General features: G+C 40.9%; 1 protein-coding gene and 1 non-coding gene across 5 annotated transcripts in view; one reads left to right on the plus strand and one right to left on the minus strand.

Moving 5' to 3' along the window:
* Positions 1 to 17096, minus strand: part of SETX (senataxin) — a 55926-nt gene extending 38830 nt beyond the window's left edge. For 2 of the 4 annotated variants that reach the window (XM_039862919.1, XM_039862922.1), the window contains exons 1-9: positions 16943 to 17096; positions 15868 to 15982; positions 8354 to 8537; positions 7163 to 7373; positions 5224 to 5333; positions 3765 to 3984; positions 2955 to 3074; positions 689 to 860; positions 470 to 557 (exon numbers count right to left, since the gene is read on the minus strand). In XM_039862919.1, the coding sequence (XP_039718853.1) occupies positions 470 to 557; positions 689 to 860; positions 2955 to 3074; positions 3765 to 3984; positions 5224 to 5333; positions 7163 to 7373; positions 8354 to 8530 (1098 nt within the window). In that variant the 5' untranslated portion in view covers positions 8531 to 8537; positions 15868 to 15982; positions 16943 to 17096. The remainder of the gene's footprint in view (positions 1 to 469; positions 558 to 688; positions 861 to 2954; positions 3075 to 3764; positions 3985 to 5223; positions 5334 to 7162; positions 7374 to 8353; positions 8538 to 15867; positions 15983 to 16942) is intronic. The other 2 variants (XM_039862920.1, XM_039862921.1) reach the window with 2 other exon arrangements.
* On the plus strand, positions 12197 to 12303 carry LOC120602768 (U6 spliceosomal RNA). The gene has a single exon (XR_005652835.1). It is a non-coding gene; the product is annotated as a U6 spliceosomal RNA (small nuclear RNA).
* Positions 17097 to 18123: the final 1027 nt, after the last annotated feature.

Below are 18123 nucleotides of genomic sequence, written 5' to 3' on the forward strand. Positions count from 1 at the left end.
GCACCGTTCAGGACAGGTTTAGCACATAAGTGGTAAACGAGAAAACATATGGCTTGATGTTCCTATTTTGGTTTCCACACACATACATAGCCCCAAGAAAGTGAAGGCACAGTCCAATTTTTAGGTTAAGGTGTCACAAAAAGGTAAATTTACAACACCTCCATGTACTCTGACCTTCCTTCCCATTTGCTGTTTTTGATTTCTGGTCACGTCACTTATCTTCCCGATCCCATAAACTTTCCACCCTTCCTAACTGTGCTTAAAAATGAATTTCCGAAAGTGTGCAAAATTGTAGGTAAAGTCCACTTTTCCCCCCGCACAGCATCGGTTCAGACAGAAAGCCTTTATGCAGCAGTTGATTGAAAACAGCTTCTCATCATAAAAGCAGCGATCCAACTAATTACATAAAACACCGTCTTAAAAGATAAAAGCAATACAATGTCATCTGAATTCTCAAAATGTTTTATACCTTTTTGGTCTTTTCAGGATTATAATTGTATACAATCTGGCTGCAAGTCACCATATCATCCATACACGACTCCGGTTCTAACTTGGTCCTTAAATATTAAGAATAAATAGAAATTACGGAAATGAAAGGAAAAAAAAGAAGAAACGCTAACGTTAAGTAAGCTTCAACAGCCTTCCTTCCGGAGGCTGTTTTTAAACCCTGCCGTATGATGGCACGAACCTCACAGAGCTGTTCCGGATACTCTGGATCTCTCGGTTGTAGCTCCGGTTGTTGATGATGGTTTGAAATGCCTCGATAGGGTCAATGAGCTGCCCCCAGACCTTGGATCCAAGGCGATCCAGAATCACCATGAAACAGTGTAACGCTGGCCAGAAAGGATCCCCACTATCGTCTGAAATACAATGGAGTTATTGCCAAATTACAGAACGATTAGAAGAGATGCTAAAATATGTTGAGAATGACGCATTCTTTATCTGGGGAGCAACAAAACCGAAAGCGAAGCAGCAAATAGTTTAACGTAAAGTGCTGCCAACTACAGGTTTCAAAAAGCTGGCAAATTCTTAAATGTTTTTACACATTTTTCAATACTATACACCTCCGTAAGAAACTTTTAAACAGAGAACAAATGAGAGCGTCTAGGTAAACTAAATTTTCTCACCATTTTAACACCCTTGAAACAATCTTTCCTACTCAGCTCAACTTCTCCCAGAACTTTATACTCTCTCCAATAAATAAGAGAAGAGAAGTAGAGGGAAAAATGGGCAAAAGAAAGACTGGTACTTACGGATCTAAACAAATTCCATGTTACAAGAAAGAGTGGTTTAGCGTGACCCCGAGCAGTGCGCCATCCGGCGGGCGTAAAGGACGGAATCCCTTAGCTAGTGGGTGAGCAGAGACGCAGAGCCTCCATCCGCCCGTATCGCAACGTGGCTTTGCTGGTATCTGCTTTCACCCAGTGGCAGGAATTCCCATCACTCAAGAGCTCTAACCTCCAGTCCTTTCCCTCTCTTATCAGACACGCAGCGGCAAGACGCTGCCCTGCTTAACGACCTTCAATGGCTCCTCAATGTCTTCCCAGAAAATTCAAAGGCCTCATTGGGTAGGCATTACAAGACCCTCTTCGACTGTTTCTTTCCTGTTATTTGTCACACTTCCATAATCATTCCCAATCTACAGCAAAAACAGCTAGCTGGCTTTTTCCCAAATAAGAACCGGAATGCCTCGCTATTAGCGCCACCTATCAAAATCCTATCTGTCCTCCAAGTCCAGCCCGAAAGCTTCCTCCTGTATCAAATGGTCCCCAGCCACAGAATCTTCCTTCCCAGCATCTTCTGGGGTGAGAACTCTCTGCTTTATTTCTCTCTTAGACTCTCAGACTATACTTTCCAGAAGTCATTCGTGTACACCTTCTCATGCACTTTTTTATCCTCTAATGCAGCTGACATACCATCTTAAGTCTAGTGAGCTCTCAAATTAAAGGATGTCCTCGATTAAGTGAAGACAATTAAGAAAGGTCTCTTAAAGAGATGCCTCACATTCTGAAGGTTAGGGGAGGTGGATTAATGAAAACAAAATTTTTTTGTGCAAGACACATGGAAAGAAATGAACAATTTATGTAGTAAATGCTGGCAAATGAATTAGTAATAACTTTACTCAGGAATAATCCAGCAAAAAAATATATAGGATCAAAAAAAAAGAACATATTTTAGAATCTCCCAGAAATGAGTTTATATCCACACTGAAGTTTTCTAAAGAAAAGCCAAAATGGGAAAAATTATGTTTTCACCGGATCCGGCATGCTTGGTCTTTACTGATTCATTCTTTCATAAAGAAGTAAGATTAGAAACACTTATGTAAACACAAATCCTCCTTGATCATCTGACATGACCACGAGCAAAGAAAGCTGGGGTTTAATAGTAAACACGACGACAAGTTTTAGACCTTATTTTGTAGACGTTCTGAGCAGTGCTGTCCAACAGAACGTCCCATGAGGACTGTTGGGTACGGTAGCCCCCAGGCACATCCAGCTACTGAGTTCTTGGAGTACAAGTGGAACCACATTTTTAATTTTATTTTAATTAAACTGAAAGAGCCATATTCAGCTAGCAGTCACCAGGCTGGACAGTGAAACCAGAAAGAAATGAAATGAAGAACCAGGAAAAAGGGAGACAGTGGACGACAGGGGATACATTAGAAATGTGTCTCCTACAGGTTCTAGTCTGCTTCTACCACGAACGGGGCGTTCTCACGTGAAAAAGCAAGTTGACTTCTCTGCGCTCTGGTCTCTTCTTTTGTGAAAGTGGGGTGATGAATTACACTCTAAACGTCCCTTCTAACTTAGAATCCTGAATCTGTGGCCTAAACCACAAAATGTTCATTCTTCTTTTCTCCGCACCACACCCCCAATTCTCGCAGTGACCCCGGGATTTTAAAAGTGCATCATCATCACAGTATTCAAAAGCATTTAGCAGACAGAGTTCATTACCGTCTGACTGCCTCTCCATGGTGTGAAGTATCAACTGCATAAAATCGTTCTCTTTGTCCGAGCCCAACAACAGTGAATCCATGGCCTGCTCTTCAAGAATGGTAAGCAACATGCAGATACCTGTAAGATCATTCAGTTTTCTTGAATTAAGTTATATTCTAATGCCTTCTCTGGCTTAGCTGATAAAAGTAACATGGCAGAAAGATAAAGCGAAACAGTATCCAGTTGCTCACACATTTAACTCTGGCATTTTCACACAGAACTGCTCCTAAATAACGAGATAGCAGACTGATTTGAGAACAAAAAGGGAATGCAGTACAAACGTGCTTAGAAAACAATATCTAAGATGACTGCCACACATTTCATATTTCATTAAATCTAACATGGCTTCAATTTTAAGATCATCACATTTCAAGTGCCAATCACTGCCAAATATGATACATGACTATAAGACCTAGACTCAGTAAAGCAGGTGGGCCTCTTCTGAGTTGGATTAGACCTTTGTTTTAAATAGATCAAACCTATTAAAGTCACCTGCTCTATTAATATTTTGTTATATCTAATATTGCTTTACATAAAAGATCTACTTGCCATACTTGAAAATGTTACCTCCTACATAGAAAGTTTCTAGGATAAATAATGTTTAAAACGAGATGTGTAATAGTTACATCAATGACAGAAGAACTGGAAACTATGAAATCTTGTATTTCGCATTTTGATAAGATTACCAAGAGATCACTCTCTTTGCAGGATACTCATAAAAACTATAGAAAAATACAAATTATAATTGTGTAGGGACAACACACTCACCTAGCCAATAGTTTTTGTAGTTTGTAGTATCATACATGTGTGAGGGCAGAAGAACCAGTTTACCCTTCTCGAGGACAGAGGAAGTATAAATGTCTGGACTTTCTAAAAGCCCCAACTCGATGACTTTAAAGAGGCAAGTCAAAACCTCCTGTAAGTCATAGTAATCGTCCCTGTCCACTTTCCCCAGGCCTTTTGCGGTCAGGATGGCCCAGCGCCGAACCTGAAAGCAGAAGAGAGTTGCTACTTCATTCTACAGACAACAAAAAACTAGGTAAGAAAATAGGATTCCCTCTAGATTTTAAAAGACACGAGATACTAATTAATGCAAAGTGTGGACCTTATTTGATCCTGATTTGAATAAACTAACCCTAATAAAGCATTTCTGAGGCAATCATCTCCATTCATTTAAACGCTGGCTAGGAATATGACATTAAAAGATTATTTTCAGCGCGGTGATAGCATTGCTTTGTTGTTTTAAAAAGACCTTATGGGCTCCCAGTCACGATGGCGGAGTAGGTAAATGCCGTCCGTGTCCGCCTCCTCCCGTGACCACATCGAAATCGCAACCCAATTACAGAACCGCCCTGGAGAACCCCCCCGCAGATTGGGCGACCAGGACTCCTGTAACTAAGGATATAAAGCAGCAGCCACATCGAGACGACAAAAATAAAAAAAATACAAAGTCCTCATCTCTTAGAGACACATACGGAAGTATTTTTATGGATGAAACGCTCTGGTGTCTCGGGTTTGCTCTAACTAATCCAAAAAGGCAGTAGTAGAATATTGACATGTACTGATAACTGATAAAGCTCAGTGATGAACATATGAGAGCTCATTATACCATTCTACTTTTGTGTGTAATTTTCCATAACAAAATTTTAAAAAGGAAAGAAAAAAAAAGAAAAGAAAGTCAAAATAAAAACCTGGGCAATAGGCTCAATGTCGGGCTTCAGTACTCTGGTGCTGCTCTCTGCTCTGTTCTGATTCGTCTGCCCCTCTTCATTTTCAGTACCTAGGAACTGGATTTCCTACCCTCCCCTCCTTCACCCTCTTCCCCCAGACTTTAAAAAATCTCATCTATTAGCAAAATAATTTTTTCAATTGTTTTCAATTAGCAAAATGTTTTAACCAGTATTTCCGTGTGCTTGGAGTAGGGTAGGCAGGCAAGGAAAGCAAAAGAGGAAGTTCTTCGTTGGTTCAGGTCGACAGACTGAAAGAAGTTCAAAGTACTCCCTTATCTGTCTTTTAAGCTGAATCATCACCCGTCAGAAATATTCTCTTATCCTCTTGGATCTCTTCTTTAACCCCACAGCACCTCCACTTAACTATAGTCATTTTACAAAATGAAAATAATCTTGATGAACATTTTCAACAAAACACACACCCAACACTTCTACTACAGCTATCTATATATGTGAAAGTAGAATACGTCCTTCCACTGCCCGACGCTCATACTCACCATTTCATTGGGATGGACCAAAAACAAATAGACCCCAGGATGCTTTTCAAAAACCTGAAAGGAACAATTGGCCTGTTCCATCCGACAAAGTGCTTCAACGCATAATTCATCTACACAGAAGAAATAAAGCAATATACATAAGACATAAATCTTATCGACTTAACAAGATTCCCTAAATCTGGCTCCTTCAGTTGTTTCAAGTAAATGAAAACGTGTTCCTTTTTTTTTTTTTAAGTGTGGCATAAAAAGGCTGATCATGTAAATTTAGGAATAATATTTACCTATCTGAAAGACTAACTGGTTCATTACAGTGTGGTTCCTATGAATGATTCTGACTAGTATATACATCTTTTTTTTTTACCCTTGGCATAATTATCTCCATAGGGTGTCTGCTTAGAAGTCTGGTTATAGATCCAATTCCATTGGCATCTTACATTTTGATTCACATGGACTGGAGTGATAATAATAAAGTCAGCTTTTCCCTCCAATGACTATTTTGTCCTACTCTCATTTACTGAATAATTCCTTTTCCCCACTGGTGTGAAACACTACCGCCATTAGATACTAAACTCCCCAAACACACGTGGTGAACTTCTGGACTCTGCTCTGTCCCATTAGCCTATCCATGCCAGCACTGTATTAATTCCTGCTGCTCTATGGAAATTTCATTACTCTTTCAGAAGTGTCATGAACAGAATAAACCACACATTTACACGATCAGCTGAATCAACTCTAGTCTGTCAAGCTTCAAAGAACACTCAGTAACAGTGGCAGGCACTGAGTAAGAGATACTGACTAGGAAAGCGTGAGGGGACTTCCTGGGGTGCTGGTATTTTCTTCATCTGGGTGGTGGCTACAGAGGTGTGTTTAGTTTGTGAAAAACTACTAAGCTTATACACACACACACACTTTCCTAGAAGTAATAGTCTTTAATGTTTGAAAAATGACTTAGAATTTTAAAATCTAATTATTTTAATTTAGAAAGATTTAATTAAATCTTTAGATCGACTTTCCAGTTTACTGAAAATACAGAGGATAGAGACGTAAGTTTAATATCACAAGAAAGCAATTGGAATAATCCCCAAAGTGCATTATTTATTCTACAGGGCAACTACATGGTCTCAACAAGTCAGTTAAGAAAAAACAACAAAAAGGTCTGTGCGCGTGTATGTACAAACAGACTATGTGGAATTAAGAGAGACTTAAGAAATAGGAACCAAATGCAATGTATCATTCCTGATTGAACTCTAAACAAATCAGCCAAAATACATTTTGCAATTACTGAGAAAGATGTTAAAATGAACTAGATATCAGATCCCTTAAAGGTATTGCTTTTAAGAGATTCATATTAAGAAATGCAAATATAAATGACCAAAAATCTAGGCGGCCATGATACGCTATGCCACAATGATTAATGAAAACCACTGCAGCCCAGCAGTTCTCAACCAGAAGTGATTCTGCCCCTCCCGACTTCCAAAGGACATCTGGCAGTATTTGGACACTTTTGGTTTTTACGGCTGGGTCAAGGGAGAGGAGGACGCTATGGCATCTAGTGGACAGAGGCCAAGGATGCTAGTAAATATCCTACAATGGACAGCACAGCCCCCCAAACAATGATCACCCCGTCTAAAATATCAGTAGCGCCAAGGTTGAGAAACCCTGTTACAAATTACAAGAATAAAAATTAACTAAATGGACAGATGAATAAATATGTGATAAAGCAAATATAGCGAGATGTTAGCAACTGCAGAATCTGTGTGGTGCGTATGTGGTGTTCACCACAAAATTATTTTGTTTAGAATCTTCGGTAACAAAACGTTGGGAAAAATATTAAGTAGTCTATGTTTAACGAACAGATTTTCAATAAAGATAAACCTAAATTCCTACAATCCTTGAAATAACAAAACTGACGTAACTCGTGGGACATGCAGATACTCACTAACACGTGCGTGTAAGAGCAGATAAGGATATTTCAGGATTTCAAGAAGAGGAACCCGAAGCTTATTTTCAAAGTCTTGGCCAGTAAAGTCAAACAGCTGTGTCTCTCCATTGTTGTCCACTATGTATAATTCATCATCATCTTCGATTTCTGCCCTCATGGATTTTTCAAAATGAATTATGAGACGTCGGGTTTCTAATTCCCATAAAACCTACAGGAAAACAAAAATAGGCAATATGCTTTATATATCTTACTATCAACAAAATACACTGGATGTGATGATCTTTCTAGAAAGCCTTCTCCTAACTATAAAAATTCAGAAGTACTAAATATCACATATTAGATTTGAAGAAAATAGTCACTGAACATGGCCATTTTTTTGATACACAAATATGAGGACGTAGAGCAAGAGATGTTTAAACACCACTTTTGCAAGGTTGCTATAAATATCTCAACACCCCTACCAAGTATACTCTACTAAAAAGGAAAGGAGAAGCTGGAGCTTCTTTGTCAAAGGCATGAGCCACGCCTTCCACGTCTTCCCTTCTATGTTCCAGCTATTGGTACTCACCTTACACATCAGCTGGTTTAAGACAATGGTTAGCCTCACAACTAGGAAATTTTGCAAATGCAAAAGTTTTCTGAACAAATTCATAAATAATCACCCCCTCCCCTTCTTTCTCTACTGTAGATATATCTGTGGTTTGTGTTCTGTTTTTCATCAGATAAACTAAATATTCAAAGCCAAGTATTTAAAATTACATGTTTCATTTTGGTTAATATAACTAGAAAAATATACTTGCCTTTAGAGGTTTATACCATTTACCATTAAAAAAATGAAATGAGAAAAAAAAAGATGAACCAATAAAATAACCCAAGCCATTCAGACATCACTAACACTGTCAAAGTCTGACATAAAAACATAAACCAAAAAACCCCCAAACATCACTTCATTTCAAAAAACTGTTTCCTGTCAAACTGACTTAAAGGTGAGAAGTCAGAAAATTCTGCCTTAAGTTTCAATTCCATTCCATCAGTCAGCGAGCATTAAGTCAGCAATGAATTTACCAAAAGTGTATCAGCCTTCAAAGTGTAAACAACCAGTTCCCTGAACGCTTCCAACAGAGTTCAAATTTATTCTCTTCTGAGGTATCAAACTCTGAAAACTATCACACATCTACTGGAAATTACCTCGTGCAAGAACGGCAGCTCATCCCTGGCCTTGTGGTACTCGGCCACACACTCCAAGCAGTAGCAGAGGTCTTCGTCGGCGGTCTGAAATTCACTGGATGGGGTCTCGGACGCATAGAGCTTCAGGAAGTCGACGGTGGAAACGCCACCTGGCGTACACCAACAGCATGTGCTCATTCTGCACCTACGTTCAGAAAAGATGGCAAAGATGAAGGAAAGAAACAAAGCAATACTTCGGCCCATTCTGTGTGAATGGGTATGCCCCCGCCTAACGCCCCTCGCCCTCACTTAAAATGCGCCTCCACCATGTCCAGAGCCATCTGCTGGCCAGCCTGTCAATCACGGACTAAACTCTGAGCCCACTCTTAAAAACTTATGACACGCGAAAAATATAATGAAATGAAAGCACTGTTAGTTAGAAACATCATAAGGCAATATACAGCTGTGCTATAAAGAAGGCTCAAAACTACGTAACACACGTAGAAAATACACTGAGACGGAATTATCGGTGCTGCCAAAGCAGAGTGGGGAGTGAGCTAGAGACGGACTGGAACCCCGTCGAAACCTCAAGGAATCTCACACTCCCAGATGCCATGTTCCAGAAATCCCTGAAGGCATAAAAATCCATAAATATTAATCCACACCAATAACAAAAACCCAGAGAAGGGCTATCTCTTGCTTAGAAAGTATATATACATGAATTTGCCATAGAGCATCACTGCCCATAATTCACTACTCATCAACGCACTGTAACAGCGACAAATGTTAACCTGTTGCTACTAAGTCCCATACTTCAAGTTTCTGACTGTGTCCAACTTTAGTTTTTATAATACCATCAGAGCCTCCACCATCCAAACTCAAGTGAAAAGGTTAAGAGTAAATAATTTTCCAAATCCTAGCAATCTCAAGGAGAGCAAAGTAGCAAGATGGTACCAGGAAATTCCAAGAACCAAATATGTCAAAGATGTCAAAGAAGATATGCAAGGCACGTTTATCAGAAATGCAGATGGCATGAAACTGGGAGGACCAGCAAATAGGATGGAAGCCAGAATCTAGAGATTTCGAACTCTAATGAGGTATAATAAAAGTAAGCTGAGATGCTCTATTTTTATGCCGAACGAAATGCATAGAAAAGCCAATAGGGTGCTGTCAGTCAGCGTTATATTGTGGCTAAACAAAAAGCAAATGTTTGCATGAAAATAAATGAGGGAGGGAAAGAGGGAGAAGTTGGGGGCAGGAACAATACCAAGGTGAGCCTGGAGCACCTCACAGAGCCAGAAAGCGCTCAAAATACAAAAGGGTGGGGGCATATCAAAGGGACCCAGGAGCCAACCCAAGAGAGCTCTCAATGGCCAAAGCTCAAACATTCTGGACAAAATAAATGTACTAGTGGAGTAGAGCCAACAGTATAAAGTTAATACGCGTGAGTTCACAGTGGCATAAATAAATGACTGAATAAACAAATGTAGGAGAAGGGATAAACCTTCCATATAGAAGAATTTCAAATAATACATATCAGTATTCTCCATTCCAGGAACTTAACCCCACCCCATCTTGAACATGGGCTGGACTTGGTGGCCCGCCTCCAGAGAAGAGAGCACGCAAAAGGAAAAGCAGGGATTTCACAGTGGAGACACCTGGCCAACATGACCCAAACCAAGGGATCAGGGGCAACATCGCTGGTGACGTCATGCTGATAACCCGACATGTGATGAGGAAGCAGCTCCAACTCTGCAGTCTGTTTCTCCAAACCCGTAGCACCCCCGTCTACTCATGAGGAAAACAGAAGGCAAGCCCGAGTGGGTATTATCTAAACAGGTATCAGCCAGTCTGAAACAACGAAGAGGAAAACCACACCCGAAGGAAATCAGAGCAAGTGTTCTTTCATGAGACTACTGATTCACGGGGAATCAGCTAACAAACCTCATCAGGAGAAACCTGACCCTAACTACGTAAAATATCAGCCTAATGGGAAAAAAAAGTTACAAACCTGACCTTAATTATGTAAAGTCTTACTCTTTTTATGCATAGAGCACAGATAAACATACAGTACACAGAGGGATATACAATATATCACTAATATTAAAAGTCACGGGAAACTCATAGGAAAAAATGTATAAAATGTTTCCTTTCAGGGAGGGAGAGAGGACAGTAAAAGGTTAAGAAATATGACCCAAATCATTGAATATTTGAGCACAGAAACTTGGCAGTGAGGTTTGTGAATGCGTATCACCCTAAAATTCGGAGTGCATAATCTCTGCTTATGACATCTTGACAGAAATCATTTAAATGCTCAGGTTTTTGTGGCATAATGCCAGTTCTTTAAACTGATTTTTTTAAAAAAACTACTTATTTTCTTCTTACATCCATGATTAAAGAGTTATATATAAATGTATAAGCATAATTAAATACACATTTTGATTTTATAATCAAATACTTATTAATTTTTAAACTTATTAAATATTACGTACCTTCTTCCTGCACCTAAAAAGAATTTAGGAAAGCTTTCAACATTGATGTACTACATATAGACAAGGACATTTAAAAAGGAGATTTAAAAAGAGAGAGCAATCCAAATTTATACAGAAGAAATTTAATTTCACTAAGTCTTAAATTCGGTTTCCTGAAAAGCAGAACAAAAGATAACATGAGGGACACAGTTCTCACTTGAGGGGAAAAAAAAAAAAAAGGATGCCAGTTCAGCGGGAGAGTCCTGCCCTTTCCTGATACTAATTCAATTAAGCTGATTGATGCCTGCCTTGTTGCAAATTAGGGACTACGAAGTAACCGTGAACATTACTAGTCACTGCAGAATATAAAATTATTTTATTCAAAGGAGAATTTCTTATATCTGAAAGGCCAATTTCATAATACTAAGAAGTCTGCAGAGAAGTTAGTTTTTTTCTGGTGATCTAAGTCAATGTGGGGAGTGAACTCAGATTCAATAGAAAGTGAAACTTCTTTGAGGTTTCTTAATTGTTTTGAGCATGATTTGACAAGAGTAAAAGACTGCATAAACTGAAACTAAGGGACTGAAGTACAAATGATACCTCTATGACATTTTAAAAGCGTAGTTAGCAAAACAAACTTTCCATTAAGAAAATTATGGAGTCTGCTTTTTATTCCCCTCAGAGAGCTAGCCTATCTCCACTCCACAAAGACTAACTTTTCTCAGAGGAGGTGGGAGTGACTGCCACATGCTCTGTAAGTGCCATGGAATCTAGAACACAGAGAACGGTGCCACGGTGTGCTCCAGCAACAGAAACATTTCCGTGATTCCTCCCAAATGGCCATAATGTGTGTGCTTATGTCCTCAAATCGAAAATCATCACAGGCCTGAAAGCTAAGCCCAACAAACTCCGAATAGGGCATGTCATAATTTTTCTTTTGAGGGAAAATTACTTGTAGAGGACTGTGAATCTTCTAAGTTTCTGCACAACTCTGTTCTTCTGGAGGTCAGTTTTGTTCACTTCAACTGCCTGGCACCATTACTGAACCACAGATGAGGTATCCAGGGAACCATTAAGCTGCAGGACAGAAGTAAGTACCACTTCCCACGCATCAAAACGAGTTGATTTTTCCTTCTTGGATCAGGAACAAGACAAGGCTGTCCTCTATTACCAGTACTATTCAATATAGTACTGGAAATCCTAGCTAGAGCAATCAAGCAAGAGAAAGAAATAAAAGGCATCCAAACAGAGAATGAAGAAAAACTGTCACTTTTTGCAGACAACACGATCCTCTATATAGAAAACCCTAAAGGCTCCACTAAAAACCCATCAGAAATTATAAACAGATACAATAGTTTCAGGATACAAAATCAATGTTCAAAAATCCACAGCGGTGCTTGCTTCGGCAGCACATATACTAAAATTGGAACAATACAGAGAAGATTAGCATGGCCCCTGCACAAGGATGATACGCAAATTCGTGGAGCGTTCCGTATTTTTAAAAAAATCATAGTGTTCCTATCCTAACAATGAATTTTCATAAAAATGGGGAAAAATTCATCTTGCAATTGCAACAAAAAGAATAAAATATCTAGAAACAAACCTAATGAAACATGTGAAGGACCTATACACTGAAAACCATAAGACAATATTAAAAGAAATTGAAAAAGACACAAAGAAATGGAAAGTTATTTTGTGTTCGTGGATTGGAAGAATCAGTATAGTTAAAATGATCATATTACCCCAAGCATTATGCAGATTTAATGAAATCCCCCATCAAAAGCCATCTGTTGAATAATTTTTGAACTATCTGCTTCCATTCTTAGACTCTAGTCTGATCCACTATTTTGTGTGTCTACTTACACATCAGTACCAAACTGCTTGAATATTATAGCTTTAAAATGCATTTTAAATAATTTTCGACAAAAGAGCCAAAAACACAATGGAGAAAGGAAAGCCTCTTCAATAAATGATGCTGGGAAAATTGGAAAGCCACATGCAAAAGAATGAAACTAGATTGCCACCTGTCATCATACACTAAAATTAACTCAAAATGGATCAAAGACCTAAATATAAGACCTGAAACAATAAATTGCGTAGAAGAAACCAGAGGTACTAAACCCAGGGACCTTGGATTTAGAGAGTTTATGAATTTGACCTCAAAGGCAAGGGAAGTAAAAGCAAAAATGAGACTATATGAATGAGACTATCAAACTAAGAAGCTTCTGCATAGTAAAAGAAACCATCAACAAGGCAAAGAGGCAACCATCCGAATGGGAGAATATATTTGCAAACAACGATAAGGACCTAATGTCCAAAATATATAAAGAACTCATACAACTCAACAACAAAAAAACAATCCAATTAAAAAACAAGCAGACTTGAAGAGACTTCTCCCAAGAAGACATACAAATAAAAAGTTGCGAAGAAGCCAAAAGACATATGAAAAGTTGCTCAACTTCACTAGCTATTAGGGAAATGCAAATTAAAACCACAATGAGATATCCCCTCGCATGTGTTAGAATGGCTGTTTATCAACTAGACAAGTAATAACCAGGTCGAGAAGATGCGGAGAAAAAGGAAGCCTCCTACTCTGCTGGCAAGAATGTAAACTGGTACAACCACTATGAAAAACAGTACAGAGGTTCCTCAAAAAACTGAGAATAGCATTACCATAAGACCCAGCAATCTCTCTTCTCGGTATTTACCCCTAAAACCTGAAAACATTTATCCACAAAGATATGTGCACCCCAATATTCATAGCAGCCTTACTCATGGTGGGCAGGACATGGAAGCAACCTATGACAGATGGATAAAAGATGTGGTACATATATACGAGGGAATATTACTCGGCCGTAAGACGAAATGCTGCCATTTGCAACATGGATGGACTCTGAGATAATCATGCTAAGCGAATTCAGTAAAACAGAAAAAGTTGAAAACCATCCTTTCTTCTTTCCTTCCCAACTAAACTTCTTGAAAAAGTAATTTAGATTCACTTCTTCAGTCCCTTTGCAATGTGGTTTCTACCCTTATTTCACTGTTTTCACCACGGCCCTTAATTATCTCTGCACTACCAAATCCAATAGGTTCTTTGACTCCTTTAAAGCATATGATTTCACGAAGATATAAAACTGAAAGCAACAGACAGACATAGCAAACTGAGACTTGTGGAAAGTGGATTAGTGGTTACCAGGGGAAATGGGGGGGAGGGAAGAGGTAGGTTAAAGGTAAAAAGTATCAAATATTTGGCTAGGAAGGAAATCTAACTTTGGGTGGTGAACACAGGATGCAATATATATATGACAGATTGTTGAACTGTACCCTTGAAAGTCATTTGATTTTATCACCCAATGTCACCCCAAAACTTTTAATTAAAAAAGTTCTTTAAAAAGGAGCTGATTTTATTAATGTCTACCTTGTACAAACAAGCTGATGTGCCAATAATACAGGATACCTCGCGGTACAGCTTTCCACAGACTTGCCCTGGGGATATCATTTCTCAGTATTAGCTAGCCAGAAACTTCAAATAACCATCACTTTCTTCTTTCCTTCCCAATTGAGCTTCTTGAAAAAGTAATCTAGATTCACTTCTTCAGTCCCCTTGCACTGTGCTTTCTACCCTTATTTCACTGTGTTCACTGCGGTCCTTAATTAGCTGTCTTACCAAATCCAAGAGGTCCTTTGACTCCTTGACAGCACATGAAAACGCAGACCGTGCATTCTTTAGCTGAGGCAACACGTCACTTTCTGTTCCTCTACCCGATCTCTTTCGCAATCACCTTTTCCTCCCCCCCACCCCCACCTCACTAAATATTAATTTCCAAAGGCTTCTCCTCAGGACTCTAACCTCTTCATTCAATATCCTCTTTCTGGGTGACCTAATTCAAACCACTGCTTCAACTATTACCTACACTGAATCTTCTCAAGGACCGAGAATGTGTATAACCCTTGTAACGCAATGCTTAACTACATTTCCGCTACTCCGTACACGACGGCCTAGCCAAGAATTCCACAAAAATATATCCAATATCCAATCGCACAGGAAATCTCGACTCGCCTGACAGGCACCTCAAAATAAACAATCAGAACAGAACAAAGTCCTTCCCTGAAAAGTGGTATTTTCTATACCCATAGCATTACCTCCCTTCAGTTTTCAAACCAGTAACCTGGGAATTTATCCTATACTCTCCTCTCCCTCAGCCTCATCTCTCTGAGCTCCAGAGTCTACCTTCTCAATCACGTCCGTACGCTATTCTCAGTGAGACTGCCACTGCCACAGTTTAATACGTTTCTGTTATTTGTATAGATCTAAGAAGAAGCCTAAGTGGAATTCTTCTGCCTCTTATCTGATCTACCACCAATTCTTCCTCCAAAATGCTGCCAAAGGGGACAGAAAAAACTGGACTTTGAAAATACAAATGACTTCTCCAGTTTAAAATTCAAAATTTTGAGCTCACCACACAAGGCCCTCCATGATGTGGCTTCAGCATCATCTCTTGCCCCGCCCCCCGCCAACTTGCTCTTCCTATAATGCTTCACGGTGTTTGGCATTCTCTGCCTTTATGGACGCTCTTCCATCTTCCAGGTATGAACACCTGCCCTCCATACCTCTGCCTGGTTCTTAACCCCGAAGGTGCATCAAACTCACCAAAGAAACTTTAAAAAAAAAAATAGATGAGATACTATGATAAAATTCAGATTCATTTTGTTTAAAGAATTCCACCAGAGATTCTGATAAAAATCCAGATTTGAGAACTACCCGTGTGCAACCCAACCCTGAGTGTTATCATGTCTGTGAGCTTCTCGGACCCTCCTCTCCTGGCCAGTCTGTCTTTGATGACTTTCCTCTGTCATCTCAGGACTCTGCATATGATTCTATCATTGCACGGACCCGGGGCTGAGCTGTTTACTTATGCTTCCCACCTCGACCACTCGCCTGCTTCATCCTCAGCAATTCTGAATCTGTAGGGCAAGAATCTGTTTTGTATATCATTTCTACTCCAGGGCTTGACACATATTCAGTGAGAAAATGTCTTAAATGTTTATTTAAAAAATAATTACCTGGGCTAAGGCTTACAGAGAAGTGATCCTTTCAGTTGAGATTCCTGGGCTTACTTGTGAATGGGTGAAGATTTGCATTCACATGTAACCAGACTCTGGCCCCAAAAGAACATTTCTGAAATAAGAAAAAAAAACACCTGATGAAATGATTTTTATACTCTTTATTTCATCTGAGTTGCACGTCAATTCTATTAAATAGAGCCAGATGTTCTCATTTGATGAAAAAGCTCCAGCTCAGAGAGATGAGACAACTTGACTGTGGGAGCACAATGAAGAAATGGTGTAACTGGGATTCTGACTCTACAGGGACTAGTTCCACAGGGGACCGGCCCTACTCAGGGAACAGCTAAGGCCCTCCGTCAAAAACTCCCCGAGAGCGCGAATGCAGGTAAGATCTGCCCTAGGATCGAAATTAACGTCTCTTGTCACTTTAAGCGGCCAACTCTTCCTCCTAAGCGGCCAACTCTTCCTCCTAAGCGTAGGGTTCTTCAAGCCCCGTGCCCAGTCCCCTCCGGCCATGCCAGCCTGCGGCACGCCGCCGCTCCTAGAAGGTGAGGGCGGCGGACAAAGCCCCCTCGGCTGGTTGTCAGCGCTTCATCACCTTCAGGTGGAGCAGGGAAGGCTCAGGTGGCCATTCCGGAGGACTCTCTCCAAAGCGAGACTCCGGGGCAGAAAGAAAGAAGGGGAGTACAGAAGTCGACTTTCTACAGTGAGACCCCCCCCACCACCCCCTGCCCCGCCAAGGACACTACGCGAGCCCAGACCCAAAGTAGTTCACACGACACTCACAGTGTAGACAACAGGGGAGAAGTGTGGCGGGGGAAGAGTCCGCGGGACACCGGGCTGCAAGGAGGCGCCAGGGGGGGAGGCACCAGAAGGGACCACCCCCCGCCCCCCGCCGGACGCCACAGGAATGCTCCTGCCTGAGGCCGCGATCCTCTGGAGAAAAGCTGCAGAGCATGCACTGCCCTCCCCTGCCCGCCTGGCCCCTCACGCGCCGCGACGGTTACTCGATGCGACCCCGCGCGCGCGACCGCCCCCCGGCCTGCGACCTCGAGCCCGCCGCGCTCCTCACCCAGTTTGACCTCGCGTCGGCCGGAGCCCGCCTCCATGCCTCCGCGAAACAGTCTGCCGAGAGCGGAAGTGCAGCTCCGCACCCCGCTACCCAACCCAGAGCCACGGCCCCGCCCCCTGCGCGCCGTCCGCCGGCCGCCGGCACCGCCCCAGCCGCCACTTTCTTGTTTTGGTGCGGCGAGGGGCGGGACGGGAGGCCGAGGCGCCTGGCTTGCGTCATTTCCTGCCGCCGGGCCCGACCAATCAGAAGCGTCCGCGCGTTGGTGGGCGGCCCCGCCCAGGAGTTCCACTTGCGGGTGGAGGGGCGCGCGAGCCCCGACGGGTCCAGGCCCAGGTGACTTAAGGGCTTACCCTTCTGCCTTTTCCGTCCTGTCCCTTTCTGTTTTCAACACCTCAGGTGTTTCAGCAGAGTGGGTTACGGATTGAAAAGGAATATTTTTTGCCCTTTAGATTTCCCTTAAAGACCTAAAATATAATACGTAATCAACATGTAATTGGAAGAATAGATATACTTTACAGAAAAGGGATACATTAAGTATTGTAATTGGGAATATATATACGTCGTATTTTAGAAAAGGGATATACTAAATATTGTAACGAAAAATACTGTAACAATAAAAACCACCACCGAAAAGCCTACTCTTTTTTTTTTTAACACCTACTACTGACTTTGATGATCACCACTAGCTTTTCCACTTTCAATCTAATAGACAAGACAAGAAAAAGAAATAATTCCTAATACTGATCAATGCTGTAAAGGAAAGAAGAGACTGAGATGGGCCGATTCAGTCTGGTTGGTCAGCGATGGGCTTACCGAGGAGACCCTTAACCCAAGAGTGAGAAGGAGCAAGCCAAGGAAGAATTCGAGGGCGAAGGCTTAAATAGTACCGGAACGTTCTAGTGGGGGGCGTGGCTTACTGGAAAGCCTCGACGACCGTTATGGTAATTAAATAAGCCGTTATAGTGATTAAACAACCGTTATGGTAATTTAACAATCCGAGAGTTGGCAGTTGGCGCACAGGGCAAAAACCGTTATTCTCCTCCCATCTAGATTTTTCTACCCTGTGAAATAGGCCCTACTCAAACTAAATGTTCAAACGAGAAAGTTATAAAGCTGTTTCAAACCACAGTGCGTTACAAATTGTGTATCCTTTAAAAAATATTTTTATGTAATACTTTTAA

Source organism: Pteropus medius, unplaced genomic scaffold (assembly GCF_902729225.1).
Source record: "Pteropus medius unplaced genomic scaffold, Ma_sr-lr_union100, whole genome shotgun sequence".
Lineage (NCBI taxonomy): Eukaryota > Metazoa > Chordata > Mammalia > Chiroptera > Pteropodidae > Pteropus > Pteropus medius.